At 38.3% G+C, this 25,398-nt stretch overlaps 1 protein-coding gene across 1 annotated transcript; it reads left to right on the forward strand.

Moving 5' to 3' along the window:
- Positions 1–1,674: 1,674 nt before the first annotated feature.
- Positions 1,675–16,030, forward strand: LOC139159194 (vomeronasal type-2 receptor 26-like). Its single transcript, XM_070736547.1, has 6 exons — positions 1,675–1,714; positions 3,128–3,366; positions 6,956–7,768; positions 11,305–11,512; positions 13,972–14,097; positions 15,135–16,030. The coding sequence occupies exons 1-6, from the start codon at positions 1,675–1,677 to the stop codon at positions 16,028–16,030; spliced, it is 2,322 nt and encodes a 773-aa protein (XP_070592648.1).
- The last annotated feature ends 9,368 nt before the right edge of the window (positions 16,031–25,398 follow it).

Raw genomic sequence — 25,398 nt, forward strand, 5'->3', positions numbered from 1 at the left:
ATATTAAAAGAAAAGCATCTGGTTTAATTTGTTCATTTGTTTTAGGAATTTTTCTATATTAAAATATGAATCTTACCCAGCATTTCTTTTCCTTGTTTTTTTTTTGGGTGGTAGTGGTGGTGTCACGTCCACTAAAGATGGTAGAAAGTTCTTTCCTTACATTTACACTTGCAAAACACATTTGAACTATCTTTACACATCTTTGACAATTTATCAAGTGTCAAGCTTCAACAGTACAATATTTTATTTAAAATGCTTTCAAGTTATAGTTCAGTGTAAATTTTGAACCCTTCCTCCACATGTGTTTCCATTGTTTAAGCATTATTTTATACCAAAAATTCTTTGCCCATTGAATCATGCATTGCTTCACAATATACCAGTGGTATACTTAGTACATTTAGATTGTGTGGCTCTGGATGGTGATTGAAGATTACAGTCTTAAGTGGAATTCAATGTCTCTGAATTTTGGATAACCTCTTCCTGGAGCTCTTCCATTCATAACTCCAGATAATATGTTAGTCCAAAAAAGTACATAATCTGGGACTTCTCCTGTGATCACTCCTAATTCTAAGAGAGATTTTGAACAAATCCAAATGTGCACAATCATTTTTGTGTTAGTTAATTTCTTTCTGATTTTTTCAATAAACTCTAGTGACTACTGTCTATAGACTCTGCTAACTTCCGTAACTTCTTTGTTCACATTCCAATACTTTATTTCTGTATTAATCATTTTTTAAAATGTTTTTCTTCTGTTCAAAATACAATAAATAATGTGAGTGAATAGATTCTTAAGTTCCAAACATTGGATGAGAAAGTCCTTCGGGTTAACTCACAGTTTAAAATTATGGCTAATGTCTTTAAGCAATCAATAATATTCTATGTTTTTTTCACTCCAATAAAGAATTGTCATTCTTAAAAATAACAATAATCAAATAGAACAACCTAAAGTCAAGGGACGTGATGGCTCAGTGGCAAAGATGCTGGGCTTGTTGATCAGAAGGTCAGCAGTTCGGCGATTCGAATCCCTAGCACCACGTAATGGAATGAGCTCCCATTGCTTGCCCCAGCTTCTGCCAACCTAACAGTTCAAAAGCATGTAAAATGCGAGTAGAAAAATGGGGACCATCTTTGGTGGGAATGTAACAGAATTCCATGCATTTTTTGGCATTTAATCATGCCAGCCATATGACCACGGAGATGTCTTTGGACATCACTGACTCTTTGGCTTTGAAATGGAGATGAGCACCATCCCTTAGGGTTCGGAATAACTAGCACGTATGTGTGCTTTACTAAAGTCAATTATTGACCAAAGTAATCAATAAAAGTCCTCATCCTCGGGATATTTGCTATGGTTTTTGTAAGCTGCATCAAGGAAATAAAAAAGAACATGTTTTGCATACTTCATTTATCATCTTTATTCAAAGTGGGAACCTCAGCAGATTCTTGACTTAGTTACTTTCTGTCTGAAAACTCCAGTGACTACCAACTAAGTCTACAAAACCACTAACTTTAGTAACTTCTTTGTTCATGTACTGATATTTTATTTCTGTATTAATCATTTTGTTCTGTTTTTTTCCCTTTTCAAAATACAATAATTAAAAATATGAGTGTATAGAATGTACATGAAGATCAGTGTGTGACTCTTTATATGCATCCCAAAACTCTCTTTTGACAATGGTTTCCATGAAAATACTCTCCTTAAGGATGCTTGGAGGCAAGTTCTTCTCAGTAGCTTATCTTCAAAGAATGGACCTCATCTGTGACTTCTCTTCTTGTTGTTGTTATCCAAATTATACTGATTTTAGTTGTTGTCTTGGTGCTAATTCTCCAGAGACGTTTCTGGGAGCTTTCAGATTTGACACAAACATATATCAAATATGTTTTTTCACCTTGGTTTCACACAAAAGCATTGAGGGCTGAGACCATGGCACTGGAAATCCATGGGTGCACATATCAGTCTAGAGAGAAAAACTAAGGCTGAGATCATCTTCAGGGAAGACAAGAAGTTGTCTTTTCCTGTAGACTTCAGAAGTGAAGACTTGGCTAAATTCTATCTGAAATATAAAAGTATCTTCCACAGTGTTTACTCTTTGTTGAAACCACACACACAAAGGATTAATCACTCCACCAGTAACACAAATCATGTTGCTATTTCAATTACTTCTGTGGGTCCAGAAAATCTGGGGAGTGTTTAAGAACAAATGCCCCCTTACTCTACAAAGGGATGTGGTGGACCCGAAGAATCATTACAGGCCAGGAGAGTTTTCCATTGGTGGTATAATCTCTGCAACCCAGGATAAATTTGAAATACTAGGTTTCAAAAACTCTCCTTTGACTCAAGTACTGGAGTAAGTCAATCTTCCAGCATTGCATTAGAGCTACTTTGTTTCTGATTTATTCCAAAGTTCCAGTAGATATTTTTCATTGCCACTTTTGGGGAACTAATTTAGATCCTGATGAGGATTATGAGTCTCCTTTGAAATTCTCAAGTACAATCTTCACACAGGGATCTTCTGGTTTTCTTGACTCTGAAGAACAAACAGCCATTCTTTCCTTGATATCTTAGAAGCAGTGATGGACTGTGGAGAGAGAAGAAAAGGTGGTCCCTATGTACTACCCCTTCCTTCCTCCTGGTTAATGAATCAACATTAACACAAATATTACAAGAATGCTATATTTCTTCCCTTCACTGCAAACATTATAGCCTCTCTCTTATTTTATTGGGGGGGGGGGTGTCTTACATTAATTGGTAATATGACTGGACAATCAATTGTGTGAAAAAGGTCTTTGAACTTGAGCAGGAGGTTGTACTAAAAAAAAACCCTCCAGACTTCCTTCCAGCTCTATTCTGATTGAAATCTTGCTCAACTTTCACTTATTCATGTAGTGCTTTTGAAATAAAATATAGATTTTTATTAATATATATGTTAATGTATGTGTTTATGCCACTTTTTTCAAGATTGCTATAATCAATTCAGATCGATTCTTGGGCATAGACTAATTAGAAATATATTTCTAAAAATATATTTCTTTATTTGATTGTTTACTGTATGTTTAATATATTATCCTTGCAGGATACAATTGACAGAATACTGGAAAATACTATCCGTCCTTTTTGCTATCCAAGAGATCAACTATGATTCCCATATCTTACCCAACATCACTCTGGGTTACAATATCTATGAAAATTATTTTGATTCAAGAAAGACTTCAGATGCTATGCTGGACCTGCTTTCAGAGGGGGAGGCCAATGTTCCCAACTACAGCTGTGGGACACAGAGAAACACAATGGCTGTTCTGGAAGGGGCTGAAACCGGCTTCTCCGTCCAGATATCATCCATGCTGAGCACCTACAAAATCCCACAGGTGAGTCTTTTCTGGAAAGATCAGTTTTAATCATGAGCTTTCAATCAGTGGTCCTTCCTTGTACATGAAGATGAGAGTTTCTTATGGAAATGTCAGGGTTTAGGGATGTTGGTTCAGGTTATCCAGAGGAATAGAAAAAATAAAGCAAACATATCTGTTCATTGCTATAGGTGCTTTTACTAGAATAAAAAAAATTCACTGAAGGAGCAAATGGGGAAAGAAGAAATACATAAAACAATGGGTGAGTAGAGAAGTCTTCATGTAAGGAGTGGAACTAACCCTCCATCAAAGAAAGAATTGGTGCCATTCCTTTCAAGATGGCTGCTGCACAGTAAAGGGTATTTCTCTCTCTCTCTTACCAATGGTCTGCTGATTTCACTGCTGAAACTGATTCTTTGGCAGTGCTACTTCCTGGTTTTCAATAGGAGCATTTAGGAATGACCAAATCTGACTTTGGGATGATTATCAGCATGGGTTCCACTTACCTTCGCCACTCGTTCACATCACCACACTTCATACACACGTCCCCTCATGCAATTTCATTTCCGTGCATGCTAAGAAGCTGGATTCAGCCCAAAACACCGCTGAGGAACTGATCATCTGTGCTTGGGGTGAAGAAATAAAAGTCAATATTAACCCTGGGGTGGGCGGGAGGGCTTTGTTCCAAGCAGAGGATGAGGAAAAGTCATCCAAGCACAGAAATATTCATCAAAAATTCCTCCAAAAGGTTGGTGGTGTGCACTAATGACACCAACAGATCTGGATCCATGACTCCATTGTCACATCACCAACAGGTCACTAATGGTTTGAGAGATCTGGTCCAAACCAGGAAGAACCCATGATGGACCCAGTGAGGAAAGGCAGAGGTGTTCTTGAAGATTCCAATACCCTTTGGAAGCAATATTAAAATCACTGGGCATATACAACTTCTTGTCATGTAGTTTTGTTTTCTAAGCATGCCTGAGTATTAATTTTCAATATTAATTTTTAAATTTGCCTTTGCTTTAAAAGTTGATTAGTGGTTGAATGTTGATTTATTTAAACTCCTTGCAGATCTAATTGATTTTTTTTCCTTTTCATATATGTTGTTCTGGATAAGCTCTGTCCTTTTGGAGGGTGGGTGGTGGTGGAGACCAATTAGACTCCCGAGACTGGATTCTGTGTTTTCAGAATTTGCAAAATATCTGGAATTTATTTTTATTGATTGTAACTTTGAATTAGAACTTTGGACTGAAATATAGAAGGAAACTTTTTTCTTTTTTTTGTTCCCTGACTAAATTTCACAGGTTAAAATGGCTGGACAGTGTCTGAAACATAAGAAAGAGGGTGGGGAAATATCTAGTTTTTAGCTGGATTTCTGTTTCAAAAACTTGATAAAACTATAATGATTGTTCAACAAATGTTAGTATCTAAAGCTTCAGCTTTGGACAAAAGGACTTTGATCCAGTTCCTGTTCTAAGAGAAAGTCTCCCAGCTGGAGAACCAGTAAAATGGATTTCATCTGTTTTGAAATTTAAGTACATACCTTTCTTCAACATCATAGCTTTCACTGGAAGTGGGAGAAACAAATTCCTTTCCTCTGTGAAGCTTGAGAAAAAATGGATGGATTTAATACAGTTACCTGTCAACTACTTTTGCTTGTACTTTGATTGGAAGGTAGACCTATTCTGGAGCATTGTTCCCTCTAATTTATTTTTCGGGTGGGCGGAAAAGTATAGTGTCTGAGCGGCAGTCCCTTCGGGACTGGGCGGCACAGAAATAATAAATAAACAAATAAATAAACAAACAAACAAACAAACAAACAAATAACCCACCCTGTTTTGCCTCAGAAAATTTCAAAATAAAATACTGTATTGTGTGTCTACAACAGTGAGCTCATAATAGGGCAACTCTATCAATATCAAAATGCCACTTAAATAGTTGAGCTAGTTTCAAACTAGATTTTGATTTTCTTTCTCTCTTCCTTACTCCCATTCTTTTTCTTTCTCTTTTACTTCCTCTCTTTTTTCTATCTGTTTCTCTCTCTTCCTCTCTTCCTCTCTCTCTCCTTCCCTCTCACTCTTTCCCTCTCGGCTTCTGGGCAGGTTTGGAAAACTCTGAGTTGATGATGATTTTTAAGTGAGCGATTGCTCACTGCTCAGCTTAGAGGGAACTATGTTCTGGAGACTGAATTTATTATATTTAATTAAACAACATTTTACAAGAGTTGATATTAAAAACAAACAAACATGGATATTTGATCCAAGATGATCTATTTATAACTTTAGGGATGATTTGTGATAGCTAAGATGCCACGGTAAATTTTCTACAAGTGGATTACTATAACAACTTGTTAACAGAGAGTTTTGAAATGTTAATTTTGTTCTTATTGTTCTTCCTGTTAATGACTTTGTTATTAATATAACATATTTCTAGATGTTATATTAATGACAAGGTCATTAGCAGGAAGGCAGGTCAATAAGTTGCAAATAGATTTAGTATTTTCAAAAATTTGGGAGGGCTAGGTAAGACTGCCCTATGACCAATTAGGACTGAATCTACGGTTTTAAAAGTTGTGTCGTTTCCTGTCCTCTTCTTTAGATGAGGGATGTGAGTAGATTCAACATGCTATCCTCCCTTACATGTGCTATATCCTCTTCTGCCTCCAGTCCACAATCAGACTAGTAGATTGGGTGGGCCGTGGAGGCTAGTTCTATCCCTTGAGAAAGGGCGAGGAATAGTTGGACTTGGAGCTATTGAAGGACAAAAAGCTAGGGCAAATTATACAATTGACTCGAACTTAAAAGCAAAATTACTAGATAAAGGTAGAACAATAAACAAATCAAAAGACAGGTATGGATATTTGTATTTATATGCAATGGAAATAGGATGATAGGGGGATATAACTAGAACTATTGATAGATATTAAGAATAGCAATAGCGTTAGCATTTAGACTTATATATCGCTTCATAGTGCTTTTACAGCCCTCTCTAAGTGGTTTACAGACTCAGCATATTGCCCCCAACAATCCAGATCCTCATTTTACCCATCTTGGAAGGATGGAAGGCTGAGTCAACCTACAGTTAGCAGTTTGTAGCCTGTAGTGTTGCACTCTAACCACTGCACTACCCCGGCTCTTGAAGAAAATGTATGTAGGATTTAGGAAATATATAAACAGTATAAGTTAAAGAGTAAGAGATATAAAAGCAAAATATGTACAATGATACAGTACAGGGTAAAATAATTCTATATGATATGTGTTGTTATGTATATGTTGTGTTATGTTATTTTTGTATTTACAGTTGTTTTTAATGTTGTTTTTAAAAGAGAAAACTGTTTAATAAACACTTTTTTAAAAAAAATCACTACTCAATTACAGGGAATAATGTGCGTATAATGTGTTTTTATGCTTTTTAATGATTTGATTGTTTCATGTTTTGTGTTTTTTATTCTTTTTTGTCTTCTCTGGCTTTTTTGAGTTCTGTATTTTGTATTTTAACTTTGTTTTAAAATTAACTTTAATAAAATAAAACATGGAAGAAAAAAGAATCAATGTCTTGCATCTGTCATGGGTTTTAGATTAAAATATAACTTTTCCTTCCTTTTCAGATTAGTTACAATTTTATTTCTCAGATTCTGATGGATAAAGCTGGCTTTCCTTTCTTCTACCCAATGCTCCCTGCTGAAGGATTCCAGTATTCAGGGATGGTCAAGCTGCTCCTCCATTTTAAGTGGACTTTGGTTGGTCTACTTGCTCCAGACAATGACCAGGGACAGAAATTCATGAAAATGATGACTTTAATGCTGATTCAAAATGGCATTTGTCCAGTTTTATCACAGGTCTTTTCACCAACAATTCGAAAAATGTCTATAGATTTTCATGAATATCGCAATTGGAGGCAAGTGAACATCTTTCTTTATGCTGCAGAGTTTAATTCAATCAGTGCAGGATTAGCAATTTTGTATGTGGTACATGAAAGAATTAAGGAACCTGTTGCAGGGAAAATCATAGTGACAACAGTGCTTTGGGATTTGGGACTTTATTTCACAGAGCAAAGATTGTCCTTTCAATTCCTTCGTAGTATGGTTTCCTTTCTTTTGAAGACAAATCAAATTACAAAATATGGTGGATTTGGACATATTTATTTGTTCATTAAACATGTTGCAGATAAATCCTTTATGTGCTCCTACAACAAGGATGCTTTCTCTGTGAAAGTCTGGAGACGCTGCAGAGAGAGAAATGATCTGCAGCCTCTGCCCCAACACATGATGGATCCAATCTTGTGTCTGGATAACTATTTCATTTACAACACCATCTGGGCTGTGGCACAGGCCTTACACGCAGCCTACTTCTCTAGATTGAAGAGGACAAGGAGGGAAGGTGGCAAGAACTTGGAAGCTGCAAGACTGAAGGCTTGGCAGGTGTTTCTTTGCTGATCCATACATATACTCTTGCAGCCAGGAATCCACTTTGAAATTTTAAGAACCAGATAGCTATTCTGGGGGTGGGGGGACACATGTATTTTGACTACTATAAAAATCAAATTCCAAATTTCTATCCCTCTCCTTTTTATATTCCTTTCTTCTCCTTTTAAATTGGCTTCAAAAATAAACTTCAGATCGTGCAGAATGCAGCTGCGACAGCAATCATGGGCTTCCCAAGGTATGCCCATGTCACACCAACACTCCGCAGTCTGCATTGGTTGCCGATCAATTTCCGGTCACAATTCCGGTCACAATTCAAAGTGTTGGTTTTGACCTATAAAGCCCTTCATGGCATCGGACCAGAATATCTCTAGGACCGCCTTCTGCCGCACGAATCCCAGCAACCGATTAGGTCCCACAGAGTTGGCCTTCTCCGGGTCCCGTTGACTAAACAATGTCGTCTGGCAGGTCACAGGGGAAGAGCCTTCTCTGTGGTGGCCCCAACTCTCTGGAACCAGCTCCCTCCGGAGATTAGAACTGCCCCCACCCTCCTTGCCTTTCGTAAACTCCTTAAAACCCACCTCTGCCATCAGGCATGGGGGAATTGAGGCACACCTCCCCGGGCCTGTGCAATTTATGTATGGTATGTTTGTGTGTATGTCTGTTTTAATAATGGGTTTTTTTAAAGTTTTTAAAATTTATTAGATTTGTTATGAATTGTTTCATTGTATGCTGTGAGCCGCCCCGAGTCTACGGAGAGGGGCGGCATACAAATCTAATAAATAAATAAACAAACAAACAAACAAACAAACAAACAAACAAATGAATAAATAAAAGGTCTTCCCAATTTAGGCATCTTTTCCCTCATTCCAATCAACTTCCATTTAATGTCTCTCTTCTCTTTGGAAGCAGGGTTAGATTGCTATCCATCCCTGGGGAGGCTTGCTATGTCCCATAAGGTGGCTACATGAGGGAACTTGCAGTACAGTAGTGGCCAAATTTGTGTAAAACTTTTTGGGAAAGTGTATTTTTGAGGTTTGATGACTAATATCATAACTTTGGGGGGGGGGTGTTTCAAGACAATCATATCCCACTGCTGGAATAGCCTGGGAAAAGCCCACACCTTAACTCAATTGAAAATCTATGGAGCCGGCCAGGGGTGTGTTCCACTTACCTTCGCCACCGGTTCTCATTCTGATGTTGCGCAAGTGCATTCTCTCGCTCTACTTGCATGGCTGGGGGGGGGGGGCTTCGTGCCATCATGCATTTCTACTTATTTTATTTATTATTTATTTATTTACCCAATTTCTATGCCACATTTTCCTGAGACTCAGGGCAGCTTACAACATATTAGAAATCTACAAACAAACAGATTCATACATCATACATCCTACATTCATTCATTGGGCTGGGCAAGATGTCAAAGTTTCAATGGCCCCAAGCCTATCAGCAGGGGTGGGTCTTCAGAGCTTTGCAGAAGGCAGGGAGAGTGGGGACAGTACAAATCTCTGGGGGGAGCTTGTTACAAAGAGCTGGGGTGGCCACAGAGGAGGCTCTTCCCCTAGGTCCCACTAGGCGACATTGTCTGGCTGACGGGACCTGGAGAAGGCCAACTCTGTGGGACCTGACCAGCCACTGGGATATATGAGGCAGAAGACGGTCACATAAATAATCTGGTCCAATGCCATGTAGGGCTTTATAAGTTATAACCAACATTTTGAATTGTGTTTAGGGACCAATTGGCAACCAGTGCAGCACGTGGAGTGCTGTAGAGACATGGGCATATCTCAGAAGGATCATGATTGCTTGCACAGCTGCATTCTGTACTACCTGCAGACTCCGAGAACTCTACAAAGGTAGCCCCATGTAGAGGGCATTGCAGTAGTCGAACCTCAAAGTGATAAGGGCATGAGTGACTGTGAGTAGAGACTCCCTGTCCAGGTAGGGCCACAACTGGCACACCAGGTGAATCTGAGTGAATGCCCCCCTTGCCACAGACTGAAAGATGGTGTTCTAAAGTCAGCTTTGGGTCGAGGAGGACTCCCAAGTTGCAGACCCTCTCTGAGGGGATCAGAAGTCCCCCCCCCAGAGTGATGGATGGACAGATGGGATTGTCCTTGGCAGGTAAAACCCACAGCCACTCCGTCTTGTCGGCGTTGAGTCTGAGCCTGTAAACACCCATCCAAATCCTAACAGCCTCCAGACACTGACACATTACTTCCACTGCACTGAGTGGACACGGGATGGAAATATATAACTGAGTTTCATCAGCATACTGATGGTAACTCACCTTGTGCCCTCAGATGATCTCACCCAGCAGTTTCATGTAGATATTGAACAGCAAGTGGGAGAAGACAGACCCCTGAGGAACCCCACAAAAGAGGGACCTAGGAGTCGACTTCTGACCCCATGCCAACACCGAGTGCAACCAACCGGAGAGGTAGGAGGTGAACCATTGTAGAACAGTGCCTCCCACTCCTAACCACTCCAGATGGCGCAAAAGGATACCATGGTCAATGGCATTGAAAGCCGCTGATATTTACCATACTGTATTTTCAATTTCTTGACATATGTAGTGGTACTTGGAAGTAAATTCCAGCAAAATATTATTACCTCTAAACCAATCAAAAATTAATATACAAGTAAACTAATTATATTTAATAGTAATAATACTGAATGAGCTAAAGTATATGTGAACAGAAAAAAAACAATGGGAACAGAAAAAAACAATTGTGTTAGCAAATACTTCAAAAGAAAAGGATTTAGGGGTAGTGATTTCTGACAGTCTCAAAATGGGTGAACAGTGCAGTCGGGCGGTAGGGAAAGCAAGTAGGATGCTTGGCTGCATAGCTAGAGGTATAACAAGCAGGAAGAGGGAGATTATGATCCCGCTATATAGAATGCTGGTGAGACCACATTTGGAATACTATGTTCAGTTCTGGAGACCTCACCTACAAAAAGATATTGACAAAATTGAACGGGTCCGAAGACGGGCTACAAGAATGGTGGAAGGTCTTAAGCATAAAACGTATCAGGAAAGACTTCATGAACTCAATCTGTATAGGACATAAGGAAAAGGGGGGACATGATCGAAACATTTAAATATATTAAAGGGTTAAATAAGGTCCAGGAGGGAAGTGTTTTTAATAGGAAAGTGAACACAAGAACAAGGGGACACAATCTGAAGTTAGTTGGGGGAAAGATCAAAAGCAACATGAGAAAATATTATTTTACTGAAAGAGTAGTAGATCCTTGGAACAAACTTCCAGCAGACGTGGTAGATAAATCCACAGTAACTGAATTTAAACATGCCTGGGATAAACATATATAAACATAAGGGCAGACTAGATGGACCATGAGGTCTTTTTCTGCCCTCAAACTTCTATGTTTCTATGAAAGGGTGAGGTGTGGTGAGGTGAGGTGAAGTAAGGAAATGTAAGATAAGGTGAGATGAGATAAGATATCCAGAAGCATATTCACAAGATAAGAGGTAATTTGAGTTCTAAATATTTACATTTTCACTTCTATTCCAGCTTCATCCCTTCCTTGGAAACTCTGAGTTTTATAATAGATCCATAGCTGGGGTCTCTCTGGATGAGAAAGGAGACCTGGCAGCAGACTTGGACATTGTTGACTGGATGTTTTACAACAGGTCGATTCACAGAATGATGTTTGGCAGCCTAGAAAAACAAGGATCCCTGGATTTCCACTTTATGATTAATCAAAAGAGCTTGGAAGAGATACAGAAGCTGAACAAGGTGGGGAACATTCTACAAGAGGCATGACAAAGTCTTTGCTTTGATATCAAAGAGTCTGTGAGAAAACATTATTAACTATTTCAGGAGATTAAGCACAAGTCTTTTGTGAAGGAATATGTTTGTTCCAGTGTAGGTGTGAGTGTCAGAACTGACCAAGTTTGTTCTCTCAGGAAAGTAGGATTCATGACTCCATTTAGTTGAAGCAAAATAACTTTTACTGAAAGAAACTGGTTGCAATAAAGTGAGGTGAAATCTGGGGTTTCCTCGCAAAGTACAAAGCTTTTCTTTCCAACTCCCAATCCCTCCCCCCACGATCTGCCCCTGGCCAGCCAATGTGATGCCAATATGATGTTTTGAGAAACTCTGAGGTGTGAAACTGGTAACATTCCATTCTCAAGAAAAACGGCCTTGAAGCTCCGAGTAAAAACCAGTGTCATGATCTCATCTTTTTCTTTATTTTTTTTAAAAAAGTTTTTATTGAATATAAACATTAAAAAATGACATCTAAGACATTAAAATACAGACTTTAAACAAGACCATAGAAATAAAACATTAAAATGCACAAACACAAAAAAGTACATTAAACCTTTATGAACATTTTATGGTAAATTGTGTTGATGTCATATTTCCATGTATATACAAATAAATTGAATTGTACTTCCTCTACAGTTCTCAATTATCAATCTGTTTAACTGTTAATATCACCTCTTATCATATACATTACAGTGATACCTTGCCTTACAAACTTAATTGGTTCTGGGACAAGGTTCTTAAGGTGAAAAGTTTGTAAGACGAAACAATGTTTCCCATAGGAATCAATGGAAAAGTGATTAATGCGTGCAAGCCAAAAATTCACCACTTTTGACAGCCAAAGTGCCCGGTTTTGTGCTGCTGGGATTGCCTTGAGGCTCCCCTCCATGGGAAACCCCACCTCCGGACTTCTGTGTTTTTGTGATGCTGCAGGGGAATCCCAGCAGGGGAATCCCAGTGTCACAAAAATGAGCACTTCGCTGGCAACGGAAGTCTGGAGGTGGGGTTTCCCAGCGAAGGGAGCATCAGTGAAATTGCAGCATCGCAAAAACAACAAAGTCCTCGAAACCCCACCTCCGGACCTGTCTTTTTGTGATGCTGCAATTTCACTGAGGCTCCCCTTGCTGAGAAATCCCACCTCTGGACTTCCATTGCCAGCAAAGCACCTGTTTTTGAGCTGCTGGGATTCCCCTGCAGCATCACAAAAACACAAAAGTCCGGAGGTGGGGTTTCCCATGGAGGGGAGCCTCAGAGGAATCCCAGCAGCACAAAAACGGGTGCTTCGCTGGCAACGGAAGTCCGGAGGCGGGGCATCCCAGCGGTGGTGGTGGGTTTGTAAGGGGAAAATAGTTTGTAAGAAGAGGCAAAAAAATCTTAAACCCCGGGTTTGTATCTCAAAAAGTTTGTATGACGAAGCGTTTGTAAGACGAAGTATCACTGTATTTCTATTCTTTATATATCCTTACTTAAATATTCATTCTCCATTTTATAAAATTTATTTTTCCTCATATTTATACTTGTAACTATATATGCTTTATATATCCTCCTTTCCCTCTGATTTCTTTTTCTCTATCCATTGATAAAATATGTTCCAAACTTCATAAAATTTTATGACTTCTTTGTTATTTATTTCATATGTTCCTTTATCTAATTCCACACACTCTAGTATTTTCCTAATAATAATTTTTTCTTTTAGCACTTCGTCCTGTTTCCAATGTTGTGCTAACTTTATTCTTGTTGCTATTAGTATATGTAGAATGATGAATTGATATTTTCTTTCTATTTTTCCATCTAATATAGCTAATAAAAATGTTTCTGGCTTCATATTTATTTTGTGCTGTGTTATTTCTTCCAACCATTTATGTATTTTGGTTGAATTTTTTTTTATTATTGGGCATGTCCACCACATATGGTAACAGGTTCCATCACTTTGATGACATTTCCAACATTTAGCATTCATATTTTTATTCATTCTAGTCAATCTCGCCGGTAGCATCATTATCTCGTCTTTTTCTATTGTCACTTTCCCCTCTCCATTTCCCACCATTAGCTATACAGGTGTGGATTGCCCCAAATGTCTCTCTCCCCCCTTTGATGACAGGAACCCAGAAAGACACCACATCAACAATGGACAGCCTAACAGTGAATTTATTTCCCCAATTGGAAAAAAGTATTAAACTTTACTTTGAGAAATTTAGAACCTAAACTAAACACGGAGATGTACAAAAATTACAAAGAAAGTAGAAAGGGGAAGCAAACAAAGAGATTGATGGTCTCTTTTTATAGGTTTCACATTTAAAAAAGCAGCCCTTTGAACTGGAGATCATCAAGTCTTTCTCTTTTGTCCCTTTCTGGAAATGTAACCATAAATCATTTTCAATACTGCATTCATTATCTTTCTCTGCCTTCAGCCACTGCCTCCTTCCAGGTGTGCTGAAAGCTGCCATCCTGGATTCATGAAGGTGGCTCAGGAAGGGAAACCCATCTGTTGCTATGACTGTCATCCCTGTGCAGAAGGAACCATCTCTACCATGGAAGGTGGGTGGCACCACAGGAAAGGGATAAACTTTATTTTATGGGAAGGCCACGTACCCAACATTTCTTATGAGGCCATTTTGACTGCCTTTTTAGCAACTTATATCTCTTTGTTATAAATATTTTCACTCAAGAGTGATAGGAAAGTACCAATGAGGTTAAACTAAGAGCAGAATATTAAAAGGTGGTAGACCAATGATGCCTTGGCATTACAGAAAGAAGTCCTGTATTATAATCCATCTTCATTTGACCTTAAATTTAGGATCACCTGGCTCTTTCTGTGTGTGTTTTTGCGTAACTTGGTCCATTGATACACAGATGAAAGGCTAAAGTCTTTTTTTAAAAATGGGTCCAGCAGTGGAGTGGGGAAATATCATGTTTTGTTTGCTTCTCCCCTTCTGGTTGGAATGAATAGAAGAAATATAAATCTTTGGAGGGTCTTTTCTCATCTATGTTCAAAATGCCTGCCCAAAAGGAAGTGATTATTCCTTGTTATGCAGGCATGAATGAGAGGGGCAAAAACCTGGGGAAATTAAGACTATCCCCATTCAGACAGTAAAATCAGGACAAAATTAGGAATTGCTTTTTAAAAAATGGCTTCAAGATCAACTTGTCATTGGTGACAAACAACTTGGTTTCATCAGAGAAATACCTGTTTTTCAGATTTTAAGATGCACCTCCCCCACTAAAAGAAGTGTGTCTTATAAACTGAAATTAGCTTTTACTAAACTTTTTTTTAGCCCTAATGAGGTGCTAACAAGTGAAACAATCTTCCCTGCTCTGCTAGAAAACAATCTCCTGCCTTTTTTTCAGCCCTAATGTATTTTCCTCCCCCAAAACTAAGGTGCGTCTTATACTCTGAAAAATAGGGCATGTGTCCTTTCAAAATGATAAGACTTGAAAGAGACAATTGAGGCCATGAGACACTTTCTCATTTGAGGAAGCCAAATTAATTCACAATTGAGTAGGTTGAATAGAATATTTTAGCATTACAGAAAGCAACAAGCTTTAATGTAGATGTTACTCTTCCCCTTTTTCAGACACAGAACAATGCAGCAAATGTCCAGCAAATCAACATCCAAACAACAACCGAAATCGCTGTATACCCAAGATAAGGTCTTTCCTATCTTATCAATCACAATTGGGTCTCACCCTGACTTCCATTGCCTTGTTCCTCTCTTTAGTCACATGCTTTGTCTTGGGAACTTTCATTAAATTCCAAGAAACTCCCATAGTCAAGGCCAACAATCGGGACCTTTCTTATATCCTTCTCGTTTCTCTCCTGTTTTCTTTCTTCACCCCCTTCTTGTTTATTGGCCAGCCAAGGACAGTCACATGTCTTCTACAACAAATGGCCTTCAGCATCATCTTCTCTGTTGCCATTTCTGCTGTCTTGGCAAAGACCATCACAGTGGTGCTAGCCTTCTGGGCCACAAAACCAGGGAATAATGTTCAGAGATGGCTTGGAAAGAGTTTTGCCAATTCCATTATCCTTTGTTGCTCTGGTCTCCAAATTGTCTTCTGCAGTATTTGGTTGGCTGCTTCCCCTCCTTTCCCTGAGTCTGACATGCACTCACAATCTGCAGAAATAATTCTACAGTGCAATGAAGGTTCTGTTGCCATGTTCTATGGTGCCCTTGGCTACATGGGCTTTCTGGCTTTTGTCTCCTTTACAGTGGCTTTCCTGGCCAGGAATCTTCCTGGGACCTTCAATGAAGCCAAGTTGATCACCTTCAGCATGCTTGTCTTCTGCAGTGTCTGGGTGTCCTTTGTCCCCACGTACTTAAGCACCAAAGGGAAGTACATGGTGGCCACACAGGTCTTCTCCATCTTGGCCTCCAATGCTAGTCTTCTGTGCTTCATCTTTATGCCCAAGTGTTTCGTTATTTTGCTAAGACCAGATCTGAATACAAAAGAACATGTGATGTCAAAATAGAATAGAAAAGTCAGCTTTGGATAGACATGCCCTAAAATATCAATTAGTAGAATAGAAAAATGAGCTTTGGTCATAGGTGGCTTTTAGAAATTACAAAGGAGGAGACTGAATTTACCCCAGAAAGTATGTTATTAGGAATTTGGAACAAAAGCCTTCATTTAATGATGCATATAAAAACTGCAGTCAGAATATCACTTACCCAGATGTGGAAAAAAGAAAAGACCCCATCAGAAAATAACATTATCAATAAAATATATAGATGTGTGGAGATGGACGAAATGACTAATGAAATTAAGGGACCAAAAGATAAAGAAACTAATAAGATATGGTATAAGTGGTACAAATAGATCCAAAATAGAAATAAAATGTAATGATATAGGGCAGTGATGGCGAACCTATAGCACAGGTGCCAGAAATGGCACGTGGAGCCATATCTGCTGGCATGCAAGCTGTTGCTCTAGCTCAGTTCCAACGTGTGTGCTGGCCAGCTGATTTTTGGCTCTGAGAGGGTATTTTTGGCTTCCAGAGAACCTTTAAGGAGAATGAGGGGGGGGCATTTTTTCCAGGGAAGCCTTTGGAGCCTGGGGAGGGTGAAAAATGAGCCTACTGGGCACACCAGAAGTTGGGAAACAGGCTATTGCCAGCCTTCAGAGAGCCTCTGGGTGGCAGGATAAGTTGTTTTCGCCCTCCCCAGGCACTGAATTATAAATAAGCAAAAGACTAAAATAATTTCTAAAAATTTAACGGATAACGAAAATCAAGTATTGGAAGGAAAACCTGGAATCCAGATAGAAAAAAAAATAAGTATTTAGGTGTAAACATAACTGCAAAAGCCACAACAATTAAGGACAACTACTATCCACAATTACTTTAAAAATAGAGGAGAAACTTAATAAATGGAATAAACTACCTATTTCAATGATAGGCAGAATCTCAGCAATTAAAATTGCAATCTTCCAACTAACTTAAATAGGAAATATTTTGAAAATTTGAATAAAATTTTGACAAATTTTGTATGGGCAGGAGGGAAGGTGGGTTTTGCTGGAGATGTAATGAGAAAGCAGGGACTTACTTTCACATATGGTGGACCTGCCCACAAATTAAGAAATTTTGGAACAAAATACAAAATTGGATAGAGGAGCTGAATAAAATTCAAATTAACAAAAAACCCGAAGCATTTTTATTACGTATTATAAATCAGAATATGAAAAAACCCAATACTATTTAACGTCACATATTTTGACAGCAGCCAGAATTTCAATTGCACAATTTTGGAGACATAAAGATCTACCAGATTATTATATGTTAGTAAGAAAATCATGGACTGTGCCAAAGCAAATATGATGACGCTTAAAATAAACAATAAAGAATACTCTGAATATTATAAAACTTGGAACGATTTTTACGAGTGGTTAGAAACAAGAAAAAAAATAATATTGAGATATTTATATGAAACAGATATATATATATATATATATATATATATATATATATATATATATATATGAATATATATGTGTCAATTGTTTTTGTGGTTTTTTAGCTTAAACATGTGACATATATATATATATATATATATATATATATGTCAAATGTATTTTTAGCTGGAATTTTAAAATTAAGGGAGACTAGGATGGTCCCATTTCGGCCTTGTTCTGGCCTCATCATATATATATATATATATATATGTCACATGTTTTTTTGATGAATTTGAAAATTAAGGGAGACTAGGATAGATCTATTTCGGCCTTATTTTGGCCTCATCAGCTAGCCATACCCACTGGGACTTGAACCTGCAACCTTTGCCTTGTAAGGCAGAGAATTATCCTCTAGGCTACGTATCCAATCCCTTATTATATATATAATAAGGCCAAAATAGATCTATCCTAGTCTCCCTTAATTTTCAAATTCAGCAAAAAAACATGTGACATATATATATGTTTGTTTTCGTAGATTTTCACGGGTACAGGTATGACGGTCTTGGTATATTCGGGTTTCTTCCTGTGTAGGATTTGGAAATTTCTGGCGACGTTTCGACGAGGTCCCACTCGTCATCTTCAGGGTGGTGTTTCTGTCCTTGTTCTAAGGTGAACACTGCGAGACCTGAGCTGCCTTCCTTCTATAAATACTGGTGGCTGGGTGTGGTTTGATGGCTCAGCAATTGCCTGCTGTGTAGAAACTTTCTAGTGAGTCAGTGGGGTAACATCTGGGGTCGTTGATGTAGCTGAAGTATGCTGATTAGTTAATGGTTGTTGATTAGGCGTGATGTCCTGAGCAGTTGAAGCTTGCAGGCTACTTGATTGTTTTGATATGTGTGTTCTGAGTCTAGTTTCAGTTTTTATGGCTGGGTTACATTTGAGGGCTGGTTTCCAGATGTCTGGTAGGCGGGAGGTATCAAAACTACAGGACATGAAATTGATTTTGACAGTACTAAATTAATTTCCAAAACAGAACACTACAGCAAAAGAATAATCATGGAAGCCATCGAGATAGAAAAACATCCCCAAAATATGAACAAGCGGGATGATAGCTCCCACCTACCAGACATCTGGAAACCAGCCCTCAAATGTAACCCAGCCATAAAAACTGAAACTAGACTCAGAACACACATTGCAAAACAATCAAGTAGCCTGCAAGCTTCAACTACTCAGGACATCACGCCTAATCAACAACCATTAACTAATCAGCATACTTCAGCTACATCAACGACCCCAGATGTTACCCCACTGACTCACCAGGAAGTTTCTACACAGCAGGCAATTGCTGAGCCATCAAACCACACCCAGCCACCAGTATTTATAGAAGGAAGGAAGCTCAGGCCTCGCAGTGTTCGCCTTAGCACAAGGACAGAAACACCAGCCTGAAGATGAACGATAGGCTGGATATTGAAAGATAATATGATCAGTTGGTGCAAAAATTTCGGAAAAGAAATAAACTTGGAAACATGGGAAAAGGTATGGATATATAATTGGGAAATAACAAAATCAATTTCCTTCAAAGAAAATCAAATTAAGATGTTTTATAGATGGCATTTCCCACCATATAGGATTTCAAAAATGTTCCCTAATATTTCTCCTCTTTGTTGCAAATGTAAAAAAGAAATTGGTACATATTTTCATACATGGTGGACTTGTATTATTTAGACTTCTATGATTAGCAGAGCGATGGTAGCTCCTTAAATGTTAAATGTTGTATGTATTGTTTGTCTTGAAGAAAAATAATAAAAACATGATTAAAAAAAAGAAATGTATTATTATACCTATGATTGATTGTACGTGGTTGAAAGCATAACAAAATTGTAAATTAAATGAATAACCGAAACCAATTATCTTTTTTCTTTTTAAATAGATTTTATTGAATATATACAATAAACTGTAGCTCAAGATAGTTCATTCCTTGTGTGTTTTCACGACCTGTAACAACAGTGGTTGCTTTCAGTTTTGAAATGTAGAAAAAATAACCATCAGCAATAAAATAATACTTAATATCATAATCTATTATAGATCTAATTTTAACTTTTTTTCTAGATTCTAAAGTCCAACACCTTAATATATAAATTATTTACAGCTATTCTTTTTTCTATCATCAACCCAGATGTAAAAATCCTCCCAAGTGTCATGATAACAAGAATGGTCAGTGTTTTTAAGTTATTGTGTTAATTTGTCAGATTCTGCACAATCAAGTATTTTTCTAATCATATCTCTCTCCATTGGTGTGTCTTCTTCCAGTTTTGTGTGATGCATATTCTAGTTGCTGTGATTAAGTGTTGTAACAGATAGTAATTTTTTTTTAGTCCATTATACCTAGAAGAAAGGTCTCGGGTTTTAATTTGAGTCTAACTTTGGTTATTTCGTAGATCCACAGTTTAATTTTATTCCAAATTTTCCTAATTTTGGGATAGGGTCCACCACATGTGGAAAAAAGTTCCATTTTTGTTCCTGAGTCTCAAGCAGTCTGGTTTTAATTTGGGGTAAATGTTGGCTAATCTTGATGGTGATATATGCCACTTATAAAACTTTTAAAAAATATTTTCTTTATATGCAGTGGATTTAGTTAATTTGTAATTTTTTTGTCCAGATCATCTCCCATTGATCGAGGTATATACTGTGTCCAATGTTTTTTACCCAGCTAATCATATTTTCTTTGACTATTTCTCATTCCATTTTGTATTCTATCAAAAAACTATATATTCTAGTTATATTTTTTTTCTCCTCCTAGTATTAATTTATCAAAATTTATAGGTTTCTCTTGGATCCCTAAATTATTTTTGTCTTTTTGCCATTTTGAATAAATTTGGGTGTATGGCCACCACTCAATCTTTATTTCCTGTTCTAGTAATTGTTCTCTTGATTTGATATTTCCACTTGCGTCTAATATTTGATTGTAATTTACCATTTTTTAAAGTTGTGTTGTGTTAGGATTTGTCAAAACCTCCATACTTGAGTACCACCTAGGAATTTTTATATAATGCTCTTTTCTAATTTTTAGCCATATTATTAGTAATGAGTCCCTGATTGAGTGGTTTTTAAAGTATGTCGGGATTTTATGTTTTTCGTTCCAAAGTATACTATGCCATCCACTTAGTATGTCGTGTCCTTCCAATATTAATATTCTTTCTTTTTTAAGTTCGATCCAATCTTTGATCCAAAGAAGAGTGGCTGTTTGCTAATAAGTTTCGTAATCTGGTAATCCAAGTCCACCTTGTTTGGATTTATCTTGTAGCCATTTTATTTCTATCCTTGGTTTTTTACCACCCCATATGAATTTGGAATTTATTCTGTTTAATTTAGTAAAGAATTGATTATTTAGTTTTATTGGAATCGTTTGAAAGAGATAAAGATTGTCATTTTAATTGTCGAGATTCTCCTAATAAAGAAATATGAAGTTTATTCCAACCAATTTTCTTATATTTCCGTTCGTACTAGCTGTTGAATTAATTCACTATAAGATGTGTTTGATGTATATGTACAAAATGATTAATCAGTTGATATATTTTTTGTTTTGTTTTGTTTGTCTGTGTTCTTTTTCTCTCTTTTTCTTTATTATGTGTTACATTCTGTGTTTTCAATGTATTTTTTATGTTTTGTTTTTAATGTAAATAATTCAATAAATTATTTTTTAGAACACTGCTATCCCCTGGTCCTTCTCTTCACTAGACTAGCCATGCCTAGTTCCTATAATCGTTCTTTGTCTGTTTTAGCCTCCAGTCCCCTAATCATCCTGGATGCTCTCCTCTGCACTTTTTCTAGAGTCTCAATGTCTTTTTTATAGTGTAGTGACCAAAACTGGATGTGGTACTCTAGGTGTGATCTAACCTAGGTTTTATAGTGGCATTAGTACCTCACTTGATCTTGATTGTATCACTCTGTTGATGCAATTTAGGATTACATTGGCTTTTTTGGCTGCTGCTGCTCACTGCTGACTCATGTGTTGTAATCATAGGTTTTTAAGCACTGAAATTTGGGAATAAAATATTGCTGGAGAGTAATGTTTTAAGCCTAAATTATGTGCTGAATAACACCTTTATTCTTCCTCTATGGAAAGGCAGGCAGCAAAGTCCAGGCTGAGCAAGCATCCTGCAGAATCATGATAAGGAAATATATGCCTTACACATTCCTTTGTTAATCACCAGTAAACACACATTCCAGAAAAGGGGCAAAGAATGTAGCTTCCGTTAATTATCTATAGGGAAGCCACAAGAGAAGTTTGCTTTATATGGTGCTGGCTTAATGTATGTGGCGTTCGCGAATTGGTTATTCTGTACCAGATGTCAGAACTGTGAATACACAATAAATAGGAGAGGTCTTGTTGCATTCGACGTCATCCTCCCATCGAGAAAACTTTCTCTCTGTCATTTCATTCTGATGTGGCAATCATGGCATGCTGTGCCTCCCTAGAGGGCGACCCACCAGGTGAGGGTGGAATGCTTTCACTCATGTTTAGCTGGTTGTCCACTAGCACTCCATGATCCCTCTCACAGTCACTGCTATTAAGCCTGATTTCATCCAGTTTATATGTATACTTTTGGATTTTTTTAACCTAAATATAGAACTTTATTTTCCCTATATTTAATTTTATTTTGTTAGATAGGGCCTAGCACTCAAGTCTTTCAAGATTTGCCTGGATCTTGAGCCTATCTTCTAGGGCAGTGATAGTGAACCTTTTTTGACTCATGTGCCAAAAGGATGTGTTTGCATCTTGTAACACATGGACATGATTTCTTAGATTTCTAATACACATTGTATTGTATTTATTATGTTGTATGCTGTCCTGAGTCGGTTGAGAAGGGCAGCATAGAAATCTAATTAAATAAATAAATAATAAATGTGCCCACAGCTGTTGTGGTTAGCTCTGGCCCAGCTCCTGCCCCAAGGACTGTGGATGTGGGGGAGACATCCACATGCTGCAGGGCTGTTTTGCTCCCGGTGGAATCTGCTGGTGAAGGCTCCTCTGACCAAGAAGACATGAGTGACAGGGAAGAGGAGAGTGGGGCAGACAGCTCAGAAGGAGATCAATTATCTAGCTCCTCCTTGGATTCAGAACAAGAGTTAATGATACAGCCACGCATGAGGAAAGCGATGCATAGGCAACAACATCTGAGAGATTATTATCAAAGAAAATGAGGCCACCTGTGGTTGGGTGGGGCTGTGGTAATTAGTGAGGCTGCTATAAATAGCAGTCTGTGGGTTTGGCCATTGTGGAGGATTATCTGATCGTTGTGTTTCATGACTGCGTTACTGACTTTGACTTTTTGTGTGCTGATTTTTCCCTGCTTTGAAACTAAACCAGAGCAAAGTGTGTTTCACTTTGTGAAAGAAGGACTTTAAATTGGCTCAGAGCTGCAAGCTAAGTATCACAGGACTGATAAGGGACTTGTACAAATTACCAGTTTGTTTGGAGACGAGTGCTCTTTGCTATACCAAAAGAGGGCTTAGTTTAAGTGAATTTTCATTATAAAGAACATTGTTTTGAATTTTCAAATGTGTGTGTGTCTGAAATTTGTACCTGTGAATTTTTGGAGGATTCTACCAGAGAGCCCGACAGAACAATAAATAAATAATAAATGTGCCCACAGCCATTCACTCCCCCCCCCCCACATGCACACTGGAGCTGATATAGGGCAATGCTTTACATGCCTCCGATATGCCATGCATGCCATAGGTTCATGATTCTAGAGTTTTAGCTATTCCTGTCAGCTTAGTATCATCTGCACATTTGGTAACTTCCCCCTCTATTCCCTCATCTAAGTCATTTATGAAGATATTGAAGAGTACTGGGCCTAAGATGGAGCCTTGTGGTACCCCATTGCTTACTTCTCTCCATCTAGCCTTAAACTCATTAAGGAGCAGAGGTGGACTGCTGCCCGGACAGGAGGGAATGCAGTGGGGTAGCTCCACCCCAGAGCACCCAATTTGCACTGAAAAATGTTGAAAGAAAATGCAGGGTGTTTGCATAAGCCACAGCCACAGTGTGGTAGTAAAACTTTTGGTAGCCCTTCACTGCTAAGGAGTACTCTATGACTATGGTTTGCCAGCCAGTTTGGATTCAGAACTGGGAGAAACCAAAATACAGATTTGGGAGAAACCCATAAAAGCAAAATATCAAGCATACACACAAAATGTCCCCTCTTGTTGAATACTGATAAATATATTTCAGTAACAAGAGTTATTCCACTGTAACAATTACCAAAGTTAGTGGAGTTAGAAGAGACAGTAGTATAGAAACATAGGCAATGTACCCTTTAAGGTGTGCGGCCGTGCGTCCAAAAACACCGCGGCCACCCCTGCCCCCCAATGCCTCCGGCCCCCTCACACCCCTGCCTTTTTCACCCCTGCCTCCCGCCCGCCTGCCTGAACCACCCCTCTTTCTCCTCCTCTGCTTTCCGTGGCTCCTCCCACAGCGGTGGCTGCAGGGGCGGTGGCGGCTGCGGCTTCTCGTCCTCATCCGGCCGCTAGCCACTCCGAGCACTTTGGGAACGCCCGCCCCACCTCTCCCATCGCTGAGAGCGCTTTTGTCCCAGGCTGCAAAGGGGCTGCAGGAGAGGTGAGGCAGGCATTCTTCTCACAGCGGAGGCCGGCGAAGGTGATTTTGAATGTCAGGTGCACGTGTGCTTGCGCTTCCCATTCCCCTGCCAGCCAGTCTGGAACATTCAAAATAAGAAAAAACTTCACCAGCCTCTGCAGAGAAGAAAGGAAGAGAGAGAAAGAGAGAACAAGAGAGAGAGAACAAGAGAGAGAAAGTGTGTGTGAGACAGAAAGAAAGCAAGAGAGAGAGAGAGAAAGAAAGAAAACAAGAGAGAAAGAAAGAGAAAGAGAGAGAAAGCAAGAGAGAGAAAGAAAACAAGAGAGAGAAAGAGAACAAGAAAGAAACAGAGAGCAACAGACACAGCGAGATAGAAAGGAGAGAGGGAGAGAGAAAGTGAGAAAGAGAGAGAGAGCAAGAGGGGGAGATTAAGAGAGAAATATAGAGAAAGAAAACAAGAGAGATAGAGAAAGAGAGAGAGAGAAGAGAGGAAGGAAGAGAGAGAGTGAGAGAGAGCAAGAAAGAAAGACAGAGAGGAGAGAGGAAGGAAGAGAACAAGAGAGAAGAGTGGAAGGGAGAGAGAGAGAAAATGATAGGAAAAAGGGGAGAAAAAAAGAGAAATGAGAAAATGATTGAGGCAGAGAATGACAGGAAAAAGAGAGAAACAGAGAGAGAAGTGACTCTTTATTTAAAGCATATGGTAAAAGTACTTAAATAATAACAGAGAAAAAAACCCCAACCCTCACCTGTTTTTGGAAATGGTTCAAGAGTTCAGACACAAACACACAGAGAGAGGCAGGGGGAGAGGAGGCAGGGATGGAAAATGGGAGGAGAAGTAAGAGAGGGAAGGAATGGGAGAATGGAATGGAATTGCTACCAAAGAACAATGAGAGGGATTACTACATATAAGGGATGTACTCATATTTATATATTTTGGAAAAGAGAAAATGATACAGCCATGCATATGCATAGATAATACATGATGTATGCATATTCATAATTTTAAAACCTGAAACTATTTCCCCACCCTTTCACTGTTACTAATTTTGATAAATCAATGTTACCATAAAAATAACTACATGTAAATTATGTTGTCATTGAAATCTGAAAAGGCGTCTTGAAAACCAGAGACTTGAAGGGTTTTTTTTATGTGCTAATTACATTCCTACTATGTTTCTATTTTGCTAACACACTCCTGCTTCTCTAATTAGTTTACTGCTCAGGAGGGAAAATATTAAAATGTGAAGGACTTCTTGCAAAATTTATTAACTGAGATTTTGGAACATATCTACCCAAAATTGACATTTATATTTTATTTTGACATCATCTGTTCTTTTGTATTCAGA

Source organism: Erythrolamprus reginae, chromosome 2 (assembly GCF_031021105.1).
Source record: "Erythrolamprus reginae isolate rEryReg1 chromosome 2, rEryReg1.hap1, whole genome shotgun sequence".
Lineage (NCBI taxonomy): Eukaryota > Metazoa > Chordata > Lepidosauria > Squamata > Dipsadidae > Erythrolamprus > Erythrolamprus reginae.

Excerpts from the sequence above, each read along its gene's own strand:
- LOC139159194 (XM_070736547.1), top strand. The coding sequence starts at position 1,675 with ATGGTTTCCATGAAAATACTCTCCTTAAGGATGCTTGGAG. Across the intron at positions 3,367-6,955 it reads GCACCTACAAAATCCCACAG|ATTAGTTACAATTTTATTTC; the intron begins GTGAGTCTTTTC and ends CTTCCTTTTCAG. Across the intron at positions 11,513-13,971 it reads TCAAAAGAGCTTGGAAGAGA|CACTGCCTCCTTCCAGGTGT; the intron begins TACAGAAGCTGA and ends TCTGCCTTCAGC.